Source organism: Natator depressus, chromosome 7 (assembly GCF_965152275.1).
Source record: "Natator depressus isolate rNatDep1 chromosome 7, rNatDep2.hap1, whole genome shotgun sequence".
Lineage (NCBI taxonomy): Eukaryota > Metazoa > Chordata > Testudines > Cheloniidae > Natator > Natator depressus.
Window position 1 is genome coordinate 44,003,444 of NC_134240.1, and position 25,568 is coordinate 44,029,011.

At 40.5% G+C, this 25,568-nt stretch overlaps 1 protein-coding gene across 2 annotated transcripts in view; it reads right to left on the reverse strand.

The window, feature by feature from the left end:
* Positions 1-25,568, reverse strand: part of POC1A (POC1 centriolar protein A) — a 103,253-nt gene that overhangs the window by 56,759 nt on the left and 20,926 nt on the right. For both annotated transcript variants that reach the window (XM_074958270.1, XM_074958271.1), the window contains exon 7: positions 16,058-16,191. In XM_074958270.1, the coding sequence (XP_074814371.1) occupies positions 16,058-16,191 (134 nt within the window). The remainder of the gene's footprint in view (positions 1-16,057; positions 16,192-25,568) is intronic.

Sequence of the window (25,568 nt, forward strand, 5' to 3'; positions counted from 1 at the left end):
CAAACCCCAGTGCCAACTCTGTCCACATATCTATTCAAGGGACACCATCATAGGACCTAACCACATCAGCCACACCATCCGGGGCTCGTTCACCTGCACATCTACCGATGTGATATATGCCATCATGTGCCAGCAATGCCCCTCTGCCATGTACACTGGCCAAACCGGACAGTCTCTATGCAAAAGAATAAATCGACACAAATCTGACAGCAGGAATCATAACATTCAAAAACCAGTAGGAGAACACTTCAATCTCTCAGGTCACTCAATAACAGATCTCAAAGTGGCAATTCTTCAACAACAAAAAAACTTCAAAAACAGACTCCACCGTGAAGCTGCAGAACTGGAATTAATTTGCAAACTAGATACCATCAGATTAGGCCTGAATAAAGACGGGAGTGGTTGGATCATTGCAAAACCTAAACTTAATTTCTCCAATACTAATTTCTCCCTACTGTTACTCACACCTTCTTGTCAACTGTCCGTAATGGGCCACTCTCTTACTACTTCAAAAGAGATTTCTACTCCCTTGGTATCCTGCTGTTAATTGATTTATCTCGTTAGACTGACCTAACACTTGGTAAAGCAACCCACAGCCTTTCATGTATTTATACCTGCTCCTGTATCTTTTACTTCATACATCCGATGAAGTGAGCTGTAGCTCACGAAAGCTTATGCCCAAATAAATTTGTTAGTCTCTAAGGTGTCACAAGGACTCCTCATTTTTTTTTTTTTTTTTTTAAAACAGAGTGAAGGTTACCTCTGCTACTTGCTTTAGATTCAGAGTCTCTAAGAACACACAGACCAAGGGTAGTGACCACATATACATTCACAAGTACAAGGTACAAACTGTCTTATAACTTTTATTAAAAAGTTACAATTAAAGTTATTACCCAAGTATATAGAAATTCTATACAAACCTATACACAAGTTACAAATATAGTTATGCTCACATCCTTAACAATAGTGTTTGGGTCTGATAGGTCGCTCATAGTTTGATCAACAGAAGAGGGATGGTTCCTGCTGGAGTCTCCCTTAGGGAGCTCAATTTTCCCGTTATGGGCATCTCCTTTTTATAGGATGATTCTGTCTATACCTACATTCTGTACATGCCCATAAAAGGGTCAACCCTCTTTTCTCTTATTGCTTGGTGTTCCCTGGAAACTTAAGAGACCCCAATTTTCTATAGGCTGTGTAAATTCCCCTTAGTCTCATTGGCACTGACGCACAATCTGTATCCTGTGGTTAAGACACATTTCGGAGACAGAGGCACCTTTACAGTATTTTTATGATCTAATATTAATCTTCTGGGTAATTTTGCACATTACCACCACTTGGTACCATTCCTACCCCACCCCCCATAATCTTCGGGCATCGGGTTATTTTTCAGTCATTGTCTTATGTCATCATTTCTGGTCTCCAAGGCCTAAAATAGCCAAGCTAAATCTTGCAGGCCTCGGCCTACCAGTTCTTGCGTTTCAGCTTGTCTTACTTATGTCTAATACATGATTCTTCTAAATACTGATCAATCTTATACTTTTATAATCCTACAAATTAACTCTAACATACAATGATTATATATGACAAACATTGATTAAATATAACATCACACAATAAATGAATAATAAACTAAAATCATTGGCTACACAGGTCTGTGGAGAATTTTTGTTACCCAGGGAGTATGCTATCACAGAATGCCACAATTGAGGAGATTATCCATCACATAGCCAAGTCCAGCTCTGCATTTGGAATGCTCTCATACCCTTATGGAATGATCGTGGCATCAAAACAAGGAGTAAGCAAAATGTCTACCAGGCAGGCATGCCTCAATGCTTCTGTATTGTGGGGAGATACGGATAACATATCAGGAGTCAATTCTTTTAGACTTTAAATAGTCTTAACTAGTCTTCCACTGAAGTAGTGGTTGAATAGAAGTGCAATACTATTCACACAGGTTTAAACATCTGGTTTAAAGTATTTTCATAAACATTTAAGAAGTACACAGTCTCAAAAGGATTAGGCAGACACTTATATGCAATAAAGCAGAGTTAGGAAATACTTATCTAAGTACAGACGCAATAGACAAACTGTTCTATTAGGAATAAATAGTGGAGAATACCCGGAATGAAATATTATGACAGACACTAAACAATTACTTTGCAGCTTGCTTCAATAAGTGTATATGGCTGAGCTTCTGTCTAAGTGTGAATCAGGTTTCCAGAGACTGCAGATGACTAAGGCTTTGGGGAAAGTTAATTTAACAAGTAAAAACGTACATAGAGAACACAAAATGTATACTTTGACTGAAGTAGAGTTTGAGTAATCTTGCTATGTTACTTCAGGTCACACTACACCCAGACAGGCAGACAAGCAGCTTTTCATTATCCTTAATCAAGTTAAGGGGATGTGCTACTTTAATAGCACTAAACTTATTTTGCCAAAAATCAAGCCATGTCCCTTTACCCAGCTCCCCTTCTTCCTCTGATGTGCTTAGAAAACAACATACATTGAACCTTACAAATAAATATAGGCCAGATAAATTGCTGTTGTAAACCACTAAGCCCATCTGTTTGTTGTCAGACAGACAACTGCTGCTACTTGCACCCACATTTCTTTGTCCATGCAAATACACAGGCACAAGATTATACCTGCACAAGTGGAGGCTATGAAAGTCCTGAGATCCCAGGACATCTGTCCATCCCTGGTTTTAAGGGGGCTAAATCTCCTGCTAATTCCTTCAGAGGACAAATCCAATGACCCCATGGAAGGATTTGAAATGAGTTCTTAAAACAACTTTCTTGTAGCATAAATCACCTCTTAATGGAGAGGTCTTGCCAGGATTTGACTTGGCGGTTCCAATTTCTATATGTTTGTACAGGACTTAGCACAATTAGAGGCCAACCAGTGTGGGCAACAGGGACTATTAACACATAGTACTAGTACTCCAGCAGTTCTCTCAAACAGTGGGTCGGGACCCCAAAGTAAGTTGCAACCCCTTTTTAATGGGGTCACCAGGGCTAGTGTTAGACTTGCTGGGGCCCAGAGCCAAAGCCCACGCCCCCCTGCCCGAAGCCCAAGGGCTTCAGCCTTGGGCAGCAGGGCTCAGATTACAAGCCCCACCCTGCCCACACTGAAACCATGGGACTTTGGCCCCCCGCCTGGAACGGAAGGGCTTGGGTGGACTCAGGTTTCGGTCTCCCCTCCTTGGGTCAGAAGGGGGTCATGGTGCAATGAAGTTTGAGAACCCCTGTAGTAGTCCAACTATCCCTGCAGCTGTATCTCCCCCAAAAAAGAGAATATTCATACATGTGTGGCCAGTGTGTAGTTTTCCCCCTGCCTTCTCCATATTAAGAACTGCTAAGCTCTCAATTACTACCACGCACTCTCAAGAAGAGAGATTCTAAATAGAACAAACCAACCAGGAATGATGCAAGTGTGAAACATACAATCTGCTTGAAAAAAACCTAAATACTGGTGCAATACTGTTGAAGGATATGACATTTCTGAAATAAACAAATAAGTCTTACAAAGAAAGATCAACATTTTGGAAAGATTATAATCCTCCAAGTATTACGTACTGCATCTGAAGTTAACACCTTTCTAATGCAAGTTCCATTGTGAACAGCCTGACTGTAACAGGTGGGAAAAAGACAGACAGAAATTTACATCAGACAAGCTATTCACAATTAAGACCAACCCAGAAGTCTAAGCTGTAGAACTATTGTTCTTTAAATGATTTTATCGGTCACTAAATATTTGAGTATATTCAGGTAATTTAGCATGCTACAAAATCACTTCAAACACACAATGTAACCAGAAGAACAGCACCTACCATATGCCAGAGGAAAATGGAGATTCAATAGGATGTACATGGACTAAAAATAGAACCGGATATAAAAGAATACACGTGTGTACAAATGGAAAGAACAAGGGGAACAGACAGGTCAATAGATACAACACGCTTAATTTGTTGACATGAAACAACAAACAAAAGAAACACTGTTGCCTAGGCTTTGCCTAAATATTCTCCCTGTAAATAAGAATGGCATCTGAGATTAAGAAGCAGTCAGACAACGTGTATAGTTTGGGATTAGTAGAATCTTTTACAAGTTTTTTACACTCTCTCAATTGTTTTAGTACTGCAAATTGAAACTTAAAAAAAAAAAAGAGTGTTTGAAGTATACCTGTGAGGATGAAAAAGTGAGAGCAAGCCACCTCTGTTCAAGTAACATCACACTGTCCAAGTCTCAGGCAGGTCTTTAAACTTCCTAGTTTGCACCATTACTCAAATCTTTGGGACTGCAACAGATCTCTAGCAGATAACTTTGTCCATCTTTCTGTACTTTGGCAGGAATGCCTTTTGTTATTATTAGTAGTAGTATTACTGTAGCACCAAGAAGCTCTAATCATCAACCAGGACCACTCTGTGCTAGGAGTTGTACAAACACAGAACAAAAGACCGTCCCCTGCTCCAGACACCTTACAGTCTATATATAAAGACAAGAAATGATGGATGCACAGAGACTCATAGGAGAGTACGAGACAATATTGGTTAGTATCATAAGCTGTGGTCTGCCTATATTAGCAGGCTAACCATTACCAAGGTTTTTGTAGGTATCATGTTCAAAGGAGACTAAGGAGGGTTTTAAAAGTGGATAAGGAGTTAGTTTTGCAGATGTTTACAGCAAGGTCCTTCCAAGAGTGAAGGGCAGATTGGGAGAAAGGACAAAGATGCTCATTTGAAAATTTAACAAGTGGGAAATGGAGGCAGCATCGTGGGCTGATAAGAGATAGAAGTCAACGTGTCGACAAAGAAGAGAGGCAGTGTGGAAACAGGCTGTGAAGGGTATTGAAAGAAAAAAAACAAGCTGATTATGTCTGGCGCGATAGAGAAGGTGGAAACCTGTGAAAGAATACAAAGAAGAGGGTGACAGCCAAAGTGATGGGCTAGGAAAGTGATCTTTGCAGCAGCAGTAGCAACATTCTGAAATTTCTGTTTTGTTTAAATGGCTGGTAAATAAGCTGTGCTGAATGGAATATATATTCCTGTTTTGGGGTCTTTTTGTAACTCAAGGTTTTGCCTCAAGGGATTCTCTATGTTTTGAATCTGATTACCCTGTAAGGTATTTACCATCCTGATTTTACAGAGGTGATTCTTTTACTTTTTCTTTAACTAAAATTCTTCTTTTAAGATCCTGATTGCTTTTTCATTGTTCTTAAGATCCAAGGATTTGGGTCTGTGTTCACCTATGCAAATTGGTGAGGATTTTTAACAAGCCTTCCCCAGAAAAGGTGGGTAGGGCTTGGGTGGATATTTTTTGGGGGGGGAGACGTCTCCAAGTGGGCTCTTTCCCTGTTCTTTGTTTAACACGCTTGGTGGTGGCAGCACAGGGTTCAAGGACAAGGCAAAGTTTGTACCTTGAGGAAGGTTTTTAACCTAAACTGCTAAGAATAAGCTTGGGGGGTTTTCATGCAGGTCCCCACATCTGTACCCTAGAGTTCAGAGAGGGGAAGGAACCTTGACAGAAGGGTATTGAAAGAAAAAAACAAGCTGATTATGTCTGGCGCAATAGAGAAGGTGGAAACCTGTGAAAGAATACAAAGAAGAGGGTGACAACCAAAGTGATGGGCTAGGAAAGTGATCTTTGCAGCAGCAGTAGCAGTATTCTGATTGAATATGGGAGGGCCAAGACTGCACTTGTCAAGACCAGAGAGAACAATGTTGCAGTAATCAAGTCACAAGACAAGGAGAGCCTTGACGAGAGTTTCACCAGCACAGATGGATAAGAAAGGCCGTATCTTAGAGATGTGATACAGAAAGATTCTGCAAGACTTCGACATAGCCTGGATGTGAGGACCCGCAGAGGTCTGGGTCAAAGACGACACGCAGGCTGCAGGCAGGCAGGATGGTGGTGTTGTCCACAGTGATCAACAAAGGAACAGGAAGCGCAGGCGGTGGTGGGGAATTAAGAGCTCTGTTTTAGCCATGTTGAACTTGAGCTGCTAGACACCCACAAGCAGATGTCAGACAGACAGAGAGATCCTGAGATTTTAGTTTCAACAGGTGACGGGTCCAGAGTAGAGAGGCAGATCTGTGAATTGCCAGCATAGCCAGGGTAGCTGAACTTGCATTTGCAGATGAGATTACCTAGAGATTATAGAGGGAGAAGAGAAGGTGACCAAACAGAACCCTGTTGAACTCCAAGGAAAGTTGGGGAAGAGGTGAGGGGGGACATGCCAAAAAACAATAAGAGGTAGGAGGAAAATGAGGAGAGAACAGAGTTATGGAAACCACGGGAGCCAAAGATTTCAAGAAGAGCATAGTTGACAGTGCAGACAGGTCAAGGATGATGAGAATGAAATGCTGGTTCTGAGTTTGGCTAGGAAGAGATCATAAACTTTAGTGACAGCTGTTTCAGTGAGGTACAAGGAGTGCAAGCTGAATTGGAGTGGTTCTAGGATGCAACCGAGGGAAAGAAACTCTAGATAACTATTTTAAACTGCATGCTCTGAGCTTAGAGATGAAGAAGGCAGATGGGGTGGTAGTTGGAGAGGCAATTAAGGTCACGGATGGGTTTGGGGTTTGTTTTAAGATAGGAGAGACTTGTATTGAGGAGAAAAGTCACAAGAGCAGGAGCTTAAGGAGACAAGTAAGGGAAGGTGAGAGTGGGCACATGGGAGATCAGGAAATGGGATCAGATAACTGGGCCAAATGTAGGGGTTAGACAAGGAGAGCAGATGAGAAACTTCTACATTAGTTACAGGGAAGAAGGGGGAAGAAACCTGTAGGAGAGGAAGACAAGACAAGCCAAGGGAAAAGGGAAGGTCACATCACATTTGCCCATTTTCTCTTGGAAGAAGTCAGTGAGATCCTGTTCAGAAAGAAGCGGAAGCAGGAAGAGGGGAAGGGTTTAAGGAGTGAGTCACAGGTGGCTAAAAGGCAGCTGGCATTGCATATGTGAGATTCAATCTATTTGGTTAACTAGGGCATTGGCAGGCTTGAAGTAGAGAACAAATTTATAGTGGAGAAATCAGCATGGTCCCTGGATTTCCACCACAGATTCTCTTTAGCATGACAGGAAGAGTGGAGGAAGGATATTGGGTATGAGCAAGGGCTGGGGTTTTGCAGGAAGACCTTGTGACGGGAGAGGGGGGCAAAAAGAATCAAGGGTGGAAGAGAGTGAAGCATGGATAGAATCAACCGCCATATCAATAGAAAAAAGGGAAGAGAGGCAGGCAGGCAGAAGGCTTAGAGCAGACAAGAAGTCATTAATGCTTATCAGAGTGGATAAAAAACATTCATTTAAATTATAAGTTTGTCTTTTTAAAATAAACTTATTTAATGCTAATTCTGAATTTAATACAAAATATGTTAACGCTTAAAATTATAATTTAGTTGTAAATGAGAAACATGTTTTGATAAAAGAAGTTTATGTATACAAAACATTTAAGGTTGTTTTCTTTAATAAAAAAAATTCTTATATGCTGTTTTGTGTATTTGTTTAAATTCTGGTTACCATCCTAATGCAGCTTGATACAAATCATAAGCAAAAAGTTATTTCGTAAATAAGCAATATATCATTCATTTTCTGGTTTCAGAGTAACAGCCGTGTTAGTCTGTATTCGCAAAAAGAAAAGGAGTACTTGTGGCACCTTAGAGACATTCTAACAATGTAGAATAAGAATCTGAAAATATTAAGCTATATAATTGCTTAAAAATGTATAGAGTTATAGCATACCATCCTATGTTGCAAAAAGGTGTACAAATCTAGTGTAAAGGCTCTAATTAGTTGTAAATCAACATGTTTTAATTGTTATACTGTAGAACCTCAGAATTATGAACACCTCAGGAATGGAGGTTGTTTGTAACTCTGAAATGTTCGTAACTATGAACAAAATGTTAGGGTTGTCCTTTCAAAAGTTTACAACTGAACAGTGACTTAATACAGCTTTGAAACTTTACTATGCAGAAGGAAAATGCTGCTTTTAATCATCTTGTTTCATTTAAATTAAGAACAGAAACCGTTTCCTTACTTTGTCAAAAACAATTAAATTTTCTCTTTTTTTAGTAGTTTATGTTTAACACAGTACTGTAGTCTACACTGTATTTGCTTTTTTTTTTTTTTTTTTCCCAGTCTCTGCTGCTGCCTCATTGCATACTTCCAGTTCCAAATGAGGTCTGTAGTTGACTAGTCAGTTTGTAACTCTGGTGCTTGTAACTCTGAGGTTCTACTATATTAACCAATAAGAATGCACCTTTCTTTTAAAAAATAAAGGAAGTACAAATGGAAATGTTGATTAAAATCATTTTTTTTTAAATCAAAGCTTTCCACCTGGTGATTTATATTGCTGATTTTAAAAATTGCCTTGATTTAAAATGAATCCATCCTAATGCTAATGGGATTGGTGTCATAGAAAGGCCAAGTGACTGGGCATGAAAGTGGGAGTTGATGGGCAATGCTGAAAGACCAGATGATGGTCAAAGACATAGCACTCAGCAACAGTGAGAGATAGGGGTCTGCTTAATGGCGACCAAGTGAAGCACATGGCCCTCTTGGCAAGAAAGTGAGTTGAATCAGGGCAGGAGCGGTGCAGCAGGTCCCACTATGAGGCAGCTAGGACACATTGCCCCAGGGAGTGGGAAGAAGACTACTGTAAGCCTTTCAGAATAGAATGTCTTACTGAACCTTGAAAGTCTTCATTAATGGAGATTCCAGAGCCCCAGGTAGGAGCAGACTCTATTGTTTAGTGGTTATTGGAGTTAGAGTTTTTCTTAATACTTAACCTACTTAACCCTGAGGTCTTGCAAGCTCACTACTTTTTGGTTGCAGCTTCCTGTCCTCTTTGCACCACCCCTTTATGTATTTGTAGAGTTATGTCTCCTCTCAATCATTTCATCCAGACTCCCCTCCCTCTTGCATTCCTTGCATATCCAGAACTCCTAGAGCAGGGGTTCTCAAACTTCATTGCATCATGACTCCCTTATGACAACAAAAATTACTTCACAACTCCTAAAGGTTGTGAAGTAATTTGGCAGGGGGGCCAAAACTGAAGCTCAAGGGCTTCAGCCCCAGGCAGGGGGCCTGCAACCTGAGCCCCGCCACCCAGGGTGAAAGCCCTCGGACTTTGGCTTCAGCCCAGGGCAGTGAGGCTCGAGCTTCAGCCCTGGGCCCGGGCGCCAGTCCTGGCAACTCCATTCAAAAGGAGTCCCGACCCACTTTGGGGTCCGTTGTCCTAGAGACTTCATGAGGAGCAAAGCATGTACAATCAGGCCCGTACCCATTAAGGAAAAAAAGTCAGCCTTACAAGTTCTGCACTCACCACCTCCTATTACTAAAAGGAGTCAGGGAATGGATTTCTTGATGATTATCTGTTCTGCATTCCCTCTGGGGTACCTGGCACTGGCCACTGTCGGAAGACAGGATACTGGGCTAGATGGACCTTTCATCTGACCCAGTATGGCCATTCTCAATTACCCATCTGTATTTTGAAAATACTCCTATGTATTATTTGTTATACATGACTATGAATACTTCTATATAAACACATGCATAATATGGTTCAATTTGTGACACTGCAGAGGAAACCAAGGTAAATCTCTGCCATAGATACCATTTATTTTTTAATTACTGAATTTATGGTGAAATACATTATGTCATTTCTTTGACAGAAAGCAGTTCAGCAAACAGTAATGTTTTCCACAACAGGAGTAATATACAAGCTTTCAAAAAAATTCATAGTCAGAGGCAGCAATTGTTTTAAACATATTATCCTCACTAAGTATTTTACTATTAAAAGGTAAAATAGTACTATTTTGTGGTAGCAGTCAGTTACACAGTAAACATACCCGTTAGGTACTATACGTTGCCATTTAGCACCACCACACCCTTTTATAGTGATTTTGCTCACAGAGAGTTTGAACGTGACACATGCTGCTGCTGCTAAGTCTTAAAACATTCAGTTTATAAAAAGACACCACCGTAACCTGGGACTCTCATGAATCAGAGACCCAAAATTTAACTTAGGTTCTATCATCTGTTAATAGGATTTGTGCTTTTATTTCCTCCCTCCTGGACCAGTCCACACAAGAGATCCACTTCCTAGACACTACAGTGCAAATACGTGATGGTCACATAAACACCACCCTATACCGGAAACCTACTGACCGCTATACTTACCTACATGCCTCCAGTTTCCATCCAGGACACATCACACGATCCATTGTCTACAGCCAAGCCCTAAGATACAACTGAATTTGCTCCAATCCCTCAGACAAACACCTACAAGATCTTTATCAAGCATTCTTAAAACTACAATACCTACCTGCGGAAGTGAGGAAACAGACTGACAGAGCGAGACGGGTACCCAGAAATCACCTACTACAGGACAGGCCACACAAGGAAAATAACAGAACACCACTGGCCATCACATACAGCCCCCAGCTAAAACCTTTCCAGCACACTATCAACAATCTACAACCTATCCTGGAAAATGATCCCCACTCTCACAGACCTTGGGAGACAGGCCAGTCCTCGCTTACAGACAACCCCGCAACCTGAAGCAAATACTTACCAGCAACCACACACCACACCACAGAAACACTAACCCAGGAACCAATCCCTGTAGCAAACCTCGTTGCCTACTCTGTCCCCATATCTACTCTAGCGACACCATCAGAGGATCCAACCACATCAGCCACACCATCAGAGGCTCATTCACCTGCATGTCTACTAATGTTATATATGCCATCATGTGCCAGCAATGCCCCTCTGCCATGTACATTGGCCAAACCGGACAGACCCTACGTAAAAGAATAAATGGACACACATCGGACATCAGGAATGGTAACACACAAAAGCCAGTGGGAGAACACTTCAATCTTCCTGGACATTCTGTAACAGATTTGAAAGTAGCTGTACTTGAACAAAAAAACTTCAGAAACAGACTTCAAAGAGAAACAGCAGAACTAAAATTCATTTGCAAATTTAACACCATTAATTTGGGCTTGAATAGGGACTGGGAGTGGCTGGCTCATTACAGAAGCAGCTTTGTCTCTCCTGGAATTGACACCTCCTCATCTATTGTTGGGAGTGGACTACATCCACCCTGATCGAATTGGCCCTGTCAACACTGGCTCTCCACTTGTGAGGTAACTCCCTTCTCTCCATGTGTCAGTATATTTATGCCTGCATCTGTAACTTTCACTCCATGCATCTGAAGAAGCGAGTTTTTACCCATGAAAGCTTATGCTCAAATATATCTGTTAGTCTTTAAGGTGCCACCGAACTCCTTGTTGTTTTTGTGGATACAGACTAACACGGCTACCCCCTGATATTTTTCTCTTACTATGTCAGCTCAAAAATGGCTTGGTCTGGAAATCTGAAGTTCTGTTTTGTTACCTGCAATGAGAACTATTGTCCAGATATTTTTAGAATAGTTGGGAAGTCAATTTTGGAGAAAGTCACTCACTGTAAAACTTCCAAAACTTTTCATAACCTGACAGAGATTATGAACTCCTGTGTTTAAGCTTTCGTTAACAAGACAGCTTCTAGCTCTTTTTGTTAAAGATAAATAGAAAAGGAATGCTGATCACGGGTGGCAGTTCACCAAGTTAACCTGACCCTCAAAGTCATTCAGTTATCCATGGGCCTCCTGCACCACCCTCCTCCACATCCAGGAAGGAAAACATATCAGCCACCAGAGCTGCCTGGTAGAGTTCCTGCTCCTGACTGAGAGCATCTATGCACATCCTTCCTACCATAAAAGGAGCAGATGGGGGAATCCTAGGCCTAATCTTCAATTCAGTAACTCCTTCAGTGATAGGTTTCAGAGTAACAGCCGTGTTAGTCTGTATTCGCAAAAAGAAAAGGAGTACTTGTGGCACCTTAGAGACTAACCAATTTATTTGAGCATAAGCTTTCATGAGCTACAGCTCACTTCATCGGATCCGATGAAGCTTAGTCTCTAAGGTGCCACAAGTACTCCTTTCCTTCAGTGATGCTACTAAAAGACACCATGACCCACCAGTCCTTGAGCCAATGCCATTTTCCTTTCCACAGAGATAACTGCATACTACAGTGCCTCAGCAGCAAAGTCATTTTCCACCCATTTATCCACTGACAACCAGTTGAGTAGTGGATAAGGAAGATGTAGTGGCAGAAATTCACCCTACTGATGGGTGAACACATGATGGCATGATAATTAATCCCTTCTGTCAGGGGATGAGTGGTATTGGCAAAGAATTACTTCTTTAAAAATGTAGAGGTAAGAAGCCATTATACACCTAAATTATCTTGTCACGGGAAAAACAGTTAGATGACTTCAGGTCACAGTTACTAAAAAGAGCACGTACACCAATAAAAAAAGTACATAAATACTTACAAGATACTTCTTCACTGTCTTTTTGACAACAATTAATTTAAAAAAAAAAGTTCAAAAATGGAAAAATAAAAGCCTCCACTTACTATATTTCAAGTGGTATCTAAAAATTTCACTTCTTATAAGACCACTATACACAGACACACATGCATCTACCTCAACCCTCCTCCACACACACCGAAAGCCTGGAACTGCATGCAAATTTGATGCTGTCCTCTCTCTATATTTTGACAGCAGATACCGGAGTAGCACATCCATATGCTGATACACCTGTTTAAAGTGTCTTACAGTTTTAGTCAGTGAAGTGGAGAGTTTCTATAGTTTTACCACTTACCAATCAGGCGGGTAGAAGGTGAGGATTATATGGCCAAAATTAAGGTTGCTTGCAGAATCTTAACTCTGCATTTTTTGGACTCCTATTTATAAATATAACAATACTAATGTTTTACGTAACCATTTGCTTACAATGTCTACTCTGTTAATGAAGTTGTCTGGAAGTAGTCATTAGAACCTTCAGATAAAGTATACATACAGTGTACATATTTACATTTTTCTAATGACTACCCAAGAATGACTTATAAAGGTCCTGTAACATTCTGTTCCTGTATGATGAACAAATATCAATGGTGGGCCTGTATACCAAGTCTCGTTTGTATGAAAGTGAGTGAAAGTATTTCACAACTTGAAGCACTTAAGAATAAAAACGTGCAGCTACAGCATGATATTTTGCAGCTGCAAGATGTCAGCTCAGAGCTATGAACTCCAGTCTCTCTAATGATCCTTCTGGTATGAGAGGCCAGCTCCATTATAATTAAAGACAGCAATATAAACTTGGCAAGTCTCCCTATTTAAACTAGAGCTAAATCAGCCAGTAACACAAATTCCTGGCACTCCAACAGTTGCGTCAAAGCACATTTGAAGGAACTCAAATCTTTCTTCTTGAAATTTTCACTTACGAATAACTGTCCCAGAACAGCAATCAGCTGTCAGAAGAACCACCAAATCTGGACCAGGTATATTCTCCCACACAAACTCACAAGTCAAGAATGTCTTCAGAACAAGCTGTTCATCTGAGTAACTAATATTTCTACAATCTCGCTCATTTTTTTTTAAAATATATATATATATATATATATATATATATATATAATTTGTCTTTTAACACTTCACTTTCAACTACAGTGGCACGGACTGAGGAGATGTCTACATTGCCATCAGAGGTGTGACTGCAGCACATGCAGACATTACCAAGCTAGCTTTGAGCTAGCTAGTTCGGGTACCAAAAGCAAAGAAGCCACAGCAGCAGCAGACGGCAGCATGGACTAGCTGTCCAAGTACATACCCAGGGTCCCAGGCAGAGCTGAAAAGCTCATGCTGCCATGGCTTCACTGCTACTGTTACTTAAGCTAATTAGATGAAAACTAGCTTGGATAGGTGTACACTTGCTGCATCTCCCTGTCACTGGGGCAGTACAGACAGCTGTGTTAAGGTTAGAGAGGAAGTGGTAAAGACACAATACATATCACATACACACTTTCTGGGGGGTGAAAAAGTTACATTAAATCAGCCTCTAAATCAACATAGCAGATTTTATAAGGTTGCAGAAGTCAACCCAGGGCCAGAACAGGTCTGTTGAACCAGGCCCTAAGTTAATACACTACTAAGATTGCACAAGAATGTTTGATTTTTTAGAAAAAATGCTCTCTCTCATCCCCACCTCCTTCCATTACTCCCTAACTGGAGGAACTAGCGTGTTGCAAAGCAGATTATAGCCGTCCGGCACTGCAGAAGAGTTTTCAGCTGTTGCTAATACAACGTAACAAGGAATGCCAGAATCCAGCAGATGATGAGCGGCATGTCTGATTGACCTAAACCAGACTCAAAACTGAGTGACTTGTATGTCTGTGTCCATATGTATCCAATGCAAAATGGTCAGTCCCATATCTGACTAGCTGATTCAAGAACAGTCTAGTCATTTTTTTAAAATATAGGATCAATCCACACAAATCTACTTATGAAGTCTCCTCTAGTATTGCACAATGCAATACTCAGCTATTCACTACCTTTTCAGATCTGGAAATACTCCAGGCCAAGGTCAAATTCTCTCCTTTATGCAACCACACGGTGGGGAAGAGGGAGGCAGAAAGAAGAAAAAAAAAAAAAAAAAGAGAGAGAGAGAAAGTGTGTGTGTGTAGAAATCAGGCTCAGACTCCTAATAAATAAGTTCATCACATACTAAAAAGACACTCCCCCTCTCTATGCTTCCCCCTTCTCCTGCTCTCAAACTAGGACTCACTATAAGAGGCACAAAGTCCTCACTCTCCACTACCTAGGCCCTCTTTGGTGGTATAGTGGTGAGCATAGCTGCCTTTGAAGCGGGTCACCTGGGTTCGATTCCCAGCCAATGCAATAATGGCTTGGGGGGGGTGGAAGGAATAGCTTAGTGGTTTGAGCATTGGCCTGCTAAACCAAGGGTTGTGAGCTCAGTCCTTGAGGGGGCCATTTAGGGATCTGGGGCAAAAATTGGGGATTGATCCTGCTTTGAGCAGGGGGTTGGACTAGATGACCTCCAGAGGTCCCTTCCAACCCTGATATTCTATGATTCTTCCAGTAAATTATTAATGCCCTTGCTTCCCCTTAACTGTTAAGTATGAAAGAAAACGGGGTGTGTGTCTGTGTGTATTTTTTTACATGTCCTGTATTTAATGGATAGCTTGTTTTTGTATTTCATGTAACTCACCCCTGTATACAGCTTCAGGCTAGGGTTTTCAAAATGGGGCCTACAAGAGTTGAGCTTCCAAGTGGAGCTACAAAAGCCCAAAGCCCTTTGACTTTGGAAGTCCCAGCCCTCAACCAATAAGGACACTGTTGGGTTAAAATTTAAATTGTCACTATCATCATCATCATCTTGCAAAATAATATTTTAGAACTTGTTTGCTTTTCATTATTCATGCCTTTGCTGCCTCACTCAGCTTGGACAGTAAAATTAGACTATTTATTTAGATTTAACATTTAAAAAAACACAAGAGCTCCAAGCACTCTGAAAATAATTAGACCTACCACAACAAAACACCCAGCAGCATAAATACTAGAATACAAATAAGTTAATTCTGCCAATCAGGAATATTACGTAATCAAATGAAGATAATTTATCTTAGGCAGCTGCCAAAATGGGAAGACTCCAGAAAAGCTCTCACCCCCAAATCACGCCCAGGAACATACCCCTCCTCCTTCCCAGAAACCCTATAAGACAAAGTAACTAGTCTGTGTATAGAGCCATTTTCCAATATTGATCCCTATGTATTAGCACTTTTTATTTCAGTAGCTGACTCTGAAGGAAAGATTGTTTTACAAAGCAAGTTCTCACAATTTAAAAACAATTTTAAAGCCAAATTTGGATCTGAGGTGTATACTGTCTCCCTTTTTTCTTTGATTATGAAAACAGTACATTAGATTAATAAGTTACATTTCTTGTCATGTTTTCTCTACATTTCCTCCACCACCACCCCCCCAGATGAAATTTCAGGTTTAATTAAAAATCTGATCAAGGAACCTTAAGAGTTATAGGCCGAGAGAATTGAAGCCTAACACTCGACTCAGCATCATTTCTCTGTCCATCTGCTGAGTCCACGTGCTTTATGCATTACTTTACAAAAGTAATAGTGAAGATTCTCCTCACCTGATGACCATGAAGAGTATACAGCAGCCTTCCTTCTAGTAAATCCAGAATTTTCAGGGTTGAATCATTGGAGGCAGTAATGAGGTAGTTTCCAGAGGGGTGAAAGGAAAGACAATTTACCACAGCACTGTGTACTAGAGGAGAAAAAAAAAAAAATACATACACACACATACATCCAACATCTGAAACCAATTTACACAGTAAGTTGTCCCCTCCTCCTGCCCCCCCCCAAAAAGGTGCAGACACTTTCCAATACTCTGTTATGTGTTTAATGTGTTTTCTGATCATAATTTTCGCATTATGCAGGAACTCTCTTCAAAGCATTCTACAATGAGGGTCATATCTTCAGGCCTGAGGAAGAGTAAGTTTTGCCAGTTACTCCAGAGCCCGGTTTGGCCCTATGCATTTTAGGTTTAAACCAGAAATTTGAACTGTACACCAAGGTCTTCTCTTACCAACAAAAAGGGAACATTTTTCCACTGAGGCTCTACTTTTCTCAGATTCTAAGCCATCTTAAAATGAAGGCAAAACATCAAAGCCAGAATCTCAGGGAGAATGTTAAGTAACACTTTTGTGAAAAACTACGGAAAGTGATTTTGTTTTGACTTGCCACTTGTGTCAAAATTTTGTCTTCCTCCAAAATCTGCAGTCTTAGTTTAAGATACTTTGTAAGAGAAGTACCAGCCAGCTTGAAAACATATGTTTGATAGCGGCCCTATTTGAAGGTCTAGCATGAGATGTCTTTATAGTTTCAACAAAACTCACCAGGACATGAAAGTTTGTTAAAACAGTAAAGTAGTATTTGGGGATTTTTAATTTTGAAAACATGCATATCCAGAGATACAAGCCTTTCTACATGGGGGCAGAGCCTAAGAGCGGTACTTGGAAGAGTTTAAAAAATAAATTTCAGGAAAAGTCTGAATTAATCTTCTGAATAGCATCTTTTTCAAACCTCTGCAACAAAATGATCTCCTTATATTTATGTATTATAGCATAAATATGCTATTGAGCATGTTTATCTGTGGGAACATATAGTACTTCACATAATGTACAACTGCTTATGCATATGTGATATTACAGGATACTAGTAAACACCACTTAAAGATGTTTTGAATATGAAGTCAAATTTATCTCTTAGTTACATTATCTAGCTCCAAAATGTTCTAGCGCCTTGAATTTATGCTTTATTATAAAAAGAGCCAGACAACATTCTTATTTTTATTTCAATCCAAGTTGCACATTAAACTTACCTAGTCTTACTACAAACCGCAGATAGAATTTTAAAAGCACGTAACATCTTGCATCAGATTGTGAAATCTGAAATAATCTTGCTGAGTTGTAACACAGAATGTAGATATTTCCCCTTAAACATTACTAACAGCTCTCACATCACCAACAATTCTTAAAGTGTCTTTTAAAAAAGAGGCCCAACTATACAAAAAAAGATTCTTAATCCAACCCAGGTAACCTGGAAATGATTACTGCCTCAGGTAAACACTTAACCTTCACATGTAATTGAAATAATGAATTTAATTCCATCATGTATATAATTTTCCCAACTGGTGGGCAGTGGGGGAAAAAAAAAACGCAAATATTTCTAGAGACAGAAATTCATCCAGAGATCAAAATGGAACAAATTTTTACTATAGATATATTTTATTTTGGCTCATGTCACAAGAATAGGAATGTTAGTACAGGAACCCATCACAATGGGATAAAATTTCACCAAGTAATAATTTTCTACTGCTAATGAAATGTATATAGCCTCCTGTTGTAGTGGCCAAGCAAGGTACTAACAAACTTCAACAGGACTTTATTTTTTAAAGTGGAAACCTCTTTTCCAAGCTGCTATTGCACCCTCAGTAGCTCTCCCTCAGCCTCTTCAACTCCTCCCCCTCCTTCCTGTTTCCTGTCCTTTCAGACTCCCAACAGCCAGTGCTCTCAATTCTAATAATTACAAGCAACATCTAAACACATTCCCTCCTCTCTTGAGAAACTCTCCCAATTACAATAAACGTTGTTCTAACCATAGGAACAAATAGGAAACCAAGCACTATATTGTTAACAGAATTATTACACTAAAAACACTATAGACACTATGTAACATAGTCTCTAGTCCAGACAGATGGTCGTCTGGGTCTGACAGGCCATCTCTCAAGCCCCGGTTCCAGTGCAATGTCTTGTTGGTTTGATACTACGGTGAAGTCATCCAGTGCAGACTGGGTGTTGGCATAATCTCCTCTTGGTGCATAGGCAGGTGCAAGATAAGAAGCATTCCATACCCGCCCATCAGAAAGTCGATTGGTGTAAGGTCCCTTCTTCGCCATGATTTTAAGAGGAGCTGTGAATTTATGAATTCCCCTTTGCGTAAAATTCCAGGTTTTCGTATTCTAACGAAGGAACCACACTGAAACTTTGGTTCCTTAGCACCCCGCCGCTTGTCTGTGAAAGCCTTATACTTTGCTTGGTTCTGTTCAACTATTTTTCTCATATCATCCTCGGTTGGGGCATCAGGTCGTGCCTTTAACAATCCAGCAATGTTCAGTTTAGTATTCATCCGTTTCCCATGCAGTAACTCTGCGGGTGATCTTCTCATTGTGGCATGTCGTGTAGCCCGGTATGCTTGCAAGAAATCAATAGTGAAGGTTATCCACAATCTCCCTTCCAGTTTAGCCTTTTGCAAACTCTTTCAAACTTCTGTTAAACCGTTCGATTTCCCCACTGGCTTGAGGGTAGTATAGGGATGACCTTCTGTGTAAAAATGTTCCTCTCTGCTAGAAAAGTTTCAAACTCCAAGGAAGTAAATTGACTACCACTATCTGAAACCAGTTCTTTGGGGTTACCTTCCCTGCTAAAAACTGAAGAGAGGAACTTAATTACTGTAGCAGAAGAGATTTGCGATGTAAATGCTACCTCAGGCCATTTACTGAACTAGTCTATTAAGGTGATGGCATAACAACAGTCATTTGAAACAGTATCAAAGGTCCTACAATGTCAATTGCCACTTTTTCCCATGCAGATTCAGGAAGAGGAACAGGCTGTAATGGAGGGGTACATGTCACTGCTGTCTTAGCATGCATTTGGCAAGTGACACAGAATTTTATGAGTGCGTCAGTTTGAGAGTCCATCCCTGGCCACCAATACAGATCCCATAGTCGTCGTTTGGTTCTGACAATTCCTTGATGAGTATTGTGTGCCAGGTGTATGAGTTTTGACTGTAATTATTCTGGCACAAGTAGCCGGTGTGTACCTCATAGCACACTGCCATCGAGAAAAGAAAGTTCACCCCGAACTCTAAAATAAGGCAGCAAAACTGGGTCAAGGTTTTTAGGGTGACTGGGCCGTCTGTCAGAAATTCCCATAGTTTTTGTTGAATTGGACACGCTGAACAAGCAGCTTGAAATTGTTCTCTTGTAACTGCAGTAAGAGTGCTTGTAATAAGCGCAACTACTACACCCTCATCCTCCGGTGGATCATCTGGTGAAGGCAAAGGCAGGCGAGAAAGGCAATCAGCTACCACATTTTGGTTTCCAGGTTTATATTCCAGTTCATAATTGAAAGAGTAGTCTTGCAGACCATCTAGTAATACGATATCCTGCTCTTCCCAGTCCTTTCGTGGTGAGCAACGTCATCAAAGGGCCGTGGTCTGTGCGCAACTTGAACATGCGGCCCCACAGGTAAGTTCTCCATTTTTCAGTAGCTCAGACACAAGCTTCTTTTTCGACTGTAGAATATTTCCTCTCGGCATTACTTAGTGTCCTTGAAGAAAATGCAACAGTCCTCTCTGTGTTGTCCTCATGAAGTTGCGTGAGGACAGCCCCAAGTCCATAATCAGAAGTATCAGTAGTTACAATTGTGGGCAAGACAGGACTGAATAGTGCAAGTACTGGACTATGTACAATCAAGTCTTTCACCGTTTCGAAACTAGCTTGTGCATCCGTTGTCCACACTAAGGTTGAACTTCCCCATAATAATTCTCGTAACGGTTCAATGACAGAAGCATAATTGGGAATGAATTTTGCATACCAGGAGGTAAGACCCAAGAAGGAACGTAAGTTTTGCAAATCTGTTGGAGGAGGAACATTTGAAATTTCCAGGATATGAGCCGGATCAGGTTTTAGTCCAGCCTGTGAAATTGTATGCCCCAGAAAGGAGAGTTCAGTTTGTCTAAATTTGCATTTGGACCTATTGCGCTTGAGGCCTGCTTTGCTGATGCAGTTTAGTACAGACTTCAGGTTATTGTCATGCTCCTCCGAAGTATTTCCAAACACGATAATATCATCCAAATAGCACTGAACTCCATGTTGATTCTTCAAAATCAATGACATTTTTTGGAAGGCACTTGGGGCTGATGCAAGACCATATGGAACACGTTTAAAACGGAATAGTCCCTCGTGTAATAAATGCTGTGAGGTCTCCGCTATCTTCTTGCAACATAACCTGGTGGTATGCGCTCTGCAAATCAAGAGTAGAAAACATCTTTGCTCCACAGAGTTCTGCAAATACTTCTTCTATGTGAGGAAGAGGATAGTTGCCAGTCACAATAGCTTTATTTGGCTCCCTTAAGTCCACACAAAGGCGAATGCCTCCACCCTTCTTCTGCGTCACTACTACAGGTGAAACCCATTCCGAGGAGTTAATCTCTTCAACAACGTCCTCTTGAACAAGTTTTCTAAGTTCCTCTGAAACAGCTTCCCTGACTGAAAATGGTAAGCGCCATAATTTCTGTCATACAGGCATCACATTATTCCGCATATTAACTTTATGCGGAAACCCATAAGCACAGCCGAGTTTTTCCTCAACCTGGTGTTGGGTCCCAGCTGAAACTGGTGTGTGTACCGCAAGAGTGTTTTGCTGAGGAAGATCAATTCGTCCATTAACTACCCTGAGATCTAAAGCAGCCAACAAATCTCTGCCAAGGATAGGAGTACCTTTGTGGACAATGTAGAATTCTGCAGTTACACAGCAATCACCAAAAGTAACTATTGCTGGCAGGCAGCCACGTACTGGAATATGGTTTTTCAAATAGCACACCAAGTGAAGCTTGGGTTCAGTAAAAGGCACATCTTTAAAGTAATGCAAATAGATGGAATCAGGTAGTATAGATACTGCTGAGCCAGTGTCCAACATTAGCTGAATAGAGTGATTTGCCTGAGGGTATGGCGGAAACATTTACCGTGCACTTTATTTGTTCTGGAATATGTACAGTAGTGATTTTGTTCATGCTCAGCACAGTAACATCTGGTATTGTAACTGCATGCACCTGTTGATTGAACTGGCTGCTGCGACATACTTTAGCAAAATGCCCAATCTTTTTGCAACGATTGCACTGAGCTACTTTTGCCGGATATCCTGTGTAGCTTGCAAGGTGTTGTGGGGATCCACAGCAAAAGCATGCTTTTACTGTATTTTGAATTTGCTGATTTGGTGGTTTTTCGTTAGTTTTCCTCTTGTAATTGTTTGTCTGCAGCGATAGTGAACTTTTCTGCAAAGGAGTCACAGCCTGGACTGTGCCTTCTGTATCCATGCTCATTATTTTGGCTTCAGCTGTAGCTGACTCAATCTGGGTAGCAATCGTTATTGCTTTTTCTAGTGTAAGTTGTGGTTCTAGAAGTTAACGTTCTTTTACAAGAAGCATGGTTGTTTTCTCAATGAGCTGGTATCTAATCACCTCATCTGCCATATTCCCAAAGTCACAAGTTACAATCAGACTCCCCAGGGAAGCAATATACTGCATTATAGTCTCCCCTGGTTTCTGCTCACGCTGGCGAAATCTGTAGCAATTCGCTACATTCACATTTGGTACAAAAATGTTCTTTAATGCAGTGAGTGCAGTCTCATATTTATTGTCTGTAAGGGGAAAAGTGTAAAATATACGTTGCCCTTCTGCTCCAAGGCAGTGGATTAGCAGAGCACGCTTTCTTACTTCAGAAATCTCTATAGCACTGATTGCAGGCAGATAAGTCTCAAACATATGGATCCAGGCAGTAAAAGCAACTGGATGCTCACCTGGGCTTTGTAGAAAGGGTGCAGGTGGGTTCAGAGGCAGAAGATCCATCCTTGTCACCAAAATGTTGTAGTGGCCAGGCAAGGCACTAACAAACTTCAACAGGACTTTATTTTTTAAAATGGAAACCTCTTTTCCAAGCTGCTATTGCACCCTCAGTAGCTCTCCCTCAGCCTCTTCAACTCCTCCCCCCTCCTTCCGGTTTCCTGTCCTTTCCGACTCCCAACAGCCAGTGCTCCCCATTCTTATAATTACAAGCAACATCTAAACACCACACCTCCACACTCAGATCTATTATCCCCCACTCCATATACCCATTCAGTTAATGGACATACATGTATTTTATCAAAGGAATAAATTTCAGAACAGAATACTTTGACCAAGCCTGCACAGAGAAGTGACCAGAACGATGGTGGCCAAGAGTGGATCCTCTGAAGCCCAGGACAGGAAATGAACTACTTTCAACTTCAACAAAGAGCACGGGAACTTTCTAGGATGGAAGAAAGCCATACAAACCCTGCAGACAGGTCAAGGCCAAGCTTTGTAAGCAGCCACAGCTTTTGTGCCCAAGTACTTCTTGGCAGCCATAAGCTCAGAGAAAGTTCCATCTGTCCTCCTCTGCCATTAATTATTGCTATTTATTATCTGTACTACCTTAGTGACTAGGGACCAACTCATAGACCAGGGACACCACTGTTCTAGGCATTTACAAATACAGAACAAAAAGACGGATTGTAAGCCTCTTGACGCAGGGACCAAGTAGAAAGTGAGACAACAGATAGATATAGACAGAGGGAGGAGTACAAAGAATGATGCAATACTGGTCAGCATGATAGGTAGTGGTCTCAGCAAACTAGCAGCATAATCACTGTCAAATTTTTTGTAGGCTTCACAGCAAAGGAGATTTAAAGGTGGATGATGAAGTAGCTTTGCAGATATTAATGGGGAACACCTCCCAAGCATATGAGGCAGCATGGGAGAAAGCATACCAGATGTTTGAGAAGTTAACGAGTAGTAGAGGTTGGCACCGTGGGCCGGTAGGAGGCGATCATCAATAGCTCAACTGCTTCCCATTCCCCTCAAGAGATACTTCATACCACCACCTCCTCCTCCTCCCCCAACCCACTCACACTGAGTTTGACAGCAAGTACTGTGGTCCAACTCTATTTCATGCTGTAACCAACAATACCAATGAATGGTAGAGGCAACAGGGGAAAGAGGAAGCCGCTGCCACTGACTTGTCCATTTGCCATTCAAGGCTTAGAAGTGTGTATGACCAATATTAGAGAGACACAGTGTCTCTCCAATATCCTGGGACCAACATGGTTACAACTACACTGCATATGGCCAATATTAACAGCCAGTTATGACTAGCCTAGTACTAAGGTCATACGCACATCTCTTTTTGCAGATTTATCCACTAAAATTGAGTCACTGCAGTCTATAGGGTGAACTTATGTATTGTGACCAAAATGTAAATCATGAACTGTGACAATGGTCAGCCCATTGAGTACCAGAGATTAGTTAATGCTATTTTCGCTGCCATTGACTAGAATATAAATTAAGATGGCCATAACACAACCTCAATAAAGGTGGTTTCCATTGTACATCTATTGTTCTGTATTTTTCATCTTTTTTTGTTCTTTATCAACAGTTCTAATAAAAAAAAAATATTCATCATGTTACCAAAAAAAAAAAAAAGTGTAGGGCTGTTCCAGTAGACTAATGTAAGCACAATGTGAACTGACAAACTTTGGGCACTGCAGAGCCAGCAGAGTTGGCTCCTAAAGTACTGTAATCTGGGATCACCTCTGATCTGATGGCTTACTCACAGATCAATGACTCTGGGCTGTAGGTTTAAAAAAAAGAGAACTAATGGGTAAAACTGAAGGAAATCCAAAGGATTCCAAGCTACTGTTAGTAATACAACCTCTGTTCTGCCTTGCTGCAAATGATGCCTCCCCTTCTCCACCCCCGTACCAAAAATTTTAACAAAAAACAAACTTGGAAAACAAATATTTTGGCAATGCACAATGTGATCAGGATGATTGCCCAGGGTACTCAACTCCATGAAATCTGCATTGCACTGGTTTTTGTGACCTAAATGTACAATATATGATATAGTAATTTATTCCAAATGTAATAAGTATAAATTGAATAAATTACTATCAACATTTATTATTAATTTGTATTGCGGTACCACCTAGGAGCCCCAGCCACGGACCAGACTCCATTGTGCTAGATGCAAATAAACACAAAACAAAAAGTCGGTCCCTGCCTCCAAGTGGCTCATATAGAATAATCTAGTCCCCTAAATTATTCTGTTACTAGCCAGAACCCCCAAAGACACTTCAGATGGCGGACATGGAAAATGTCTTTCATTAGGCTACCTCTAATTATTTATGCACTTGCTGTAACTAGACTGGTAAGAGATGTCACTATAACTTTATCCTGCTACCTGTAAGAGTAGTGCATCATGCCTAATACACATAATGGCTTGACACTAATAAAATTTTATGTCTCAGTAAATTCAGACAGTCATTCTGAAGAGTCCACTATTTACTCCTCCTAGATAATGAGTAGTTGAAGGTTAAGTCATATCACTGGGATGCTAGTTTTCCTTATTTTGCAATATGGCATCAGATTTGTCCTAGACAACAGGTCTTAACATATTAGTGAATTTCACACCAATAACATGGCTATACAGACTCTTTTTGGTTGATCTGCTGTACAGGAGTACTCCTATCAGTGTAGTGGATAAATACTTCATTTGTCTGCTCATTAAGTATGTCCAGATTATTTATAAGTTAGTTTATTGAGACACACTATAGAAAAGCAGAAAGCAAATTGTAAAACCTTTGACTATTATTTACAAATGTTGCAGTTGGAACAAAGTCATGGCAACGACAACAACAAAAGATCAATTACAACTCTTTAATCAATCCAATTTGACTCTTACAATGGACTCATACAGAACCATGTCAGTTTTTTAATATGATTATATATTGAAGGAAAAGATGCCCTCTAGCGGAATTGAGTGATTTCATGGTTATCTGTTCTTCTAAAAATATAATTTCATTTTCACATGTGCGATATCCATAATTTCTATCTAAATCAAATGAGTTAAGTATATAAATCCTCATGCAGGAAAGAGAGAGATACCCATTTGTATCTGCAAAGCAACTGGCATGAATTCACTGTGCTCATAACCATTGCAAGTTATTAATTTTAATTTATTATTTCAAACTGAAAGTTTGGTGCCTAATTAGGATTTATGCAATAGCTGGTTTTACAAGATTTCAACAACAAAAGTATAACAATAAAATGCCACTCAGGAAAAAGATACAGTTAAAAATCCAAGAGATAAAAATAAACCTGGCAGTCAAATAGCAACTAAGCCACACTAGACCCAGACAATTTAATCTCTCTAAATCATAAGCAGGAAGAGATTACTGTAGAGCCAAATAATGGTGTGGCTGGAAACACATGCTGTATATCCTGCCA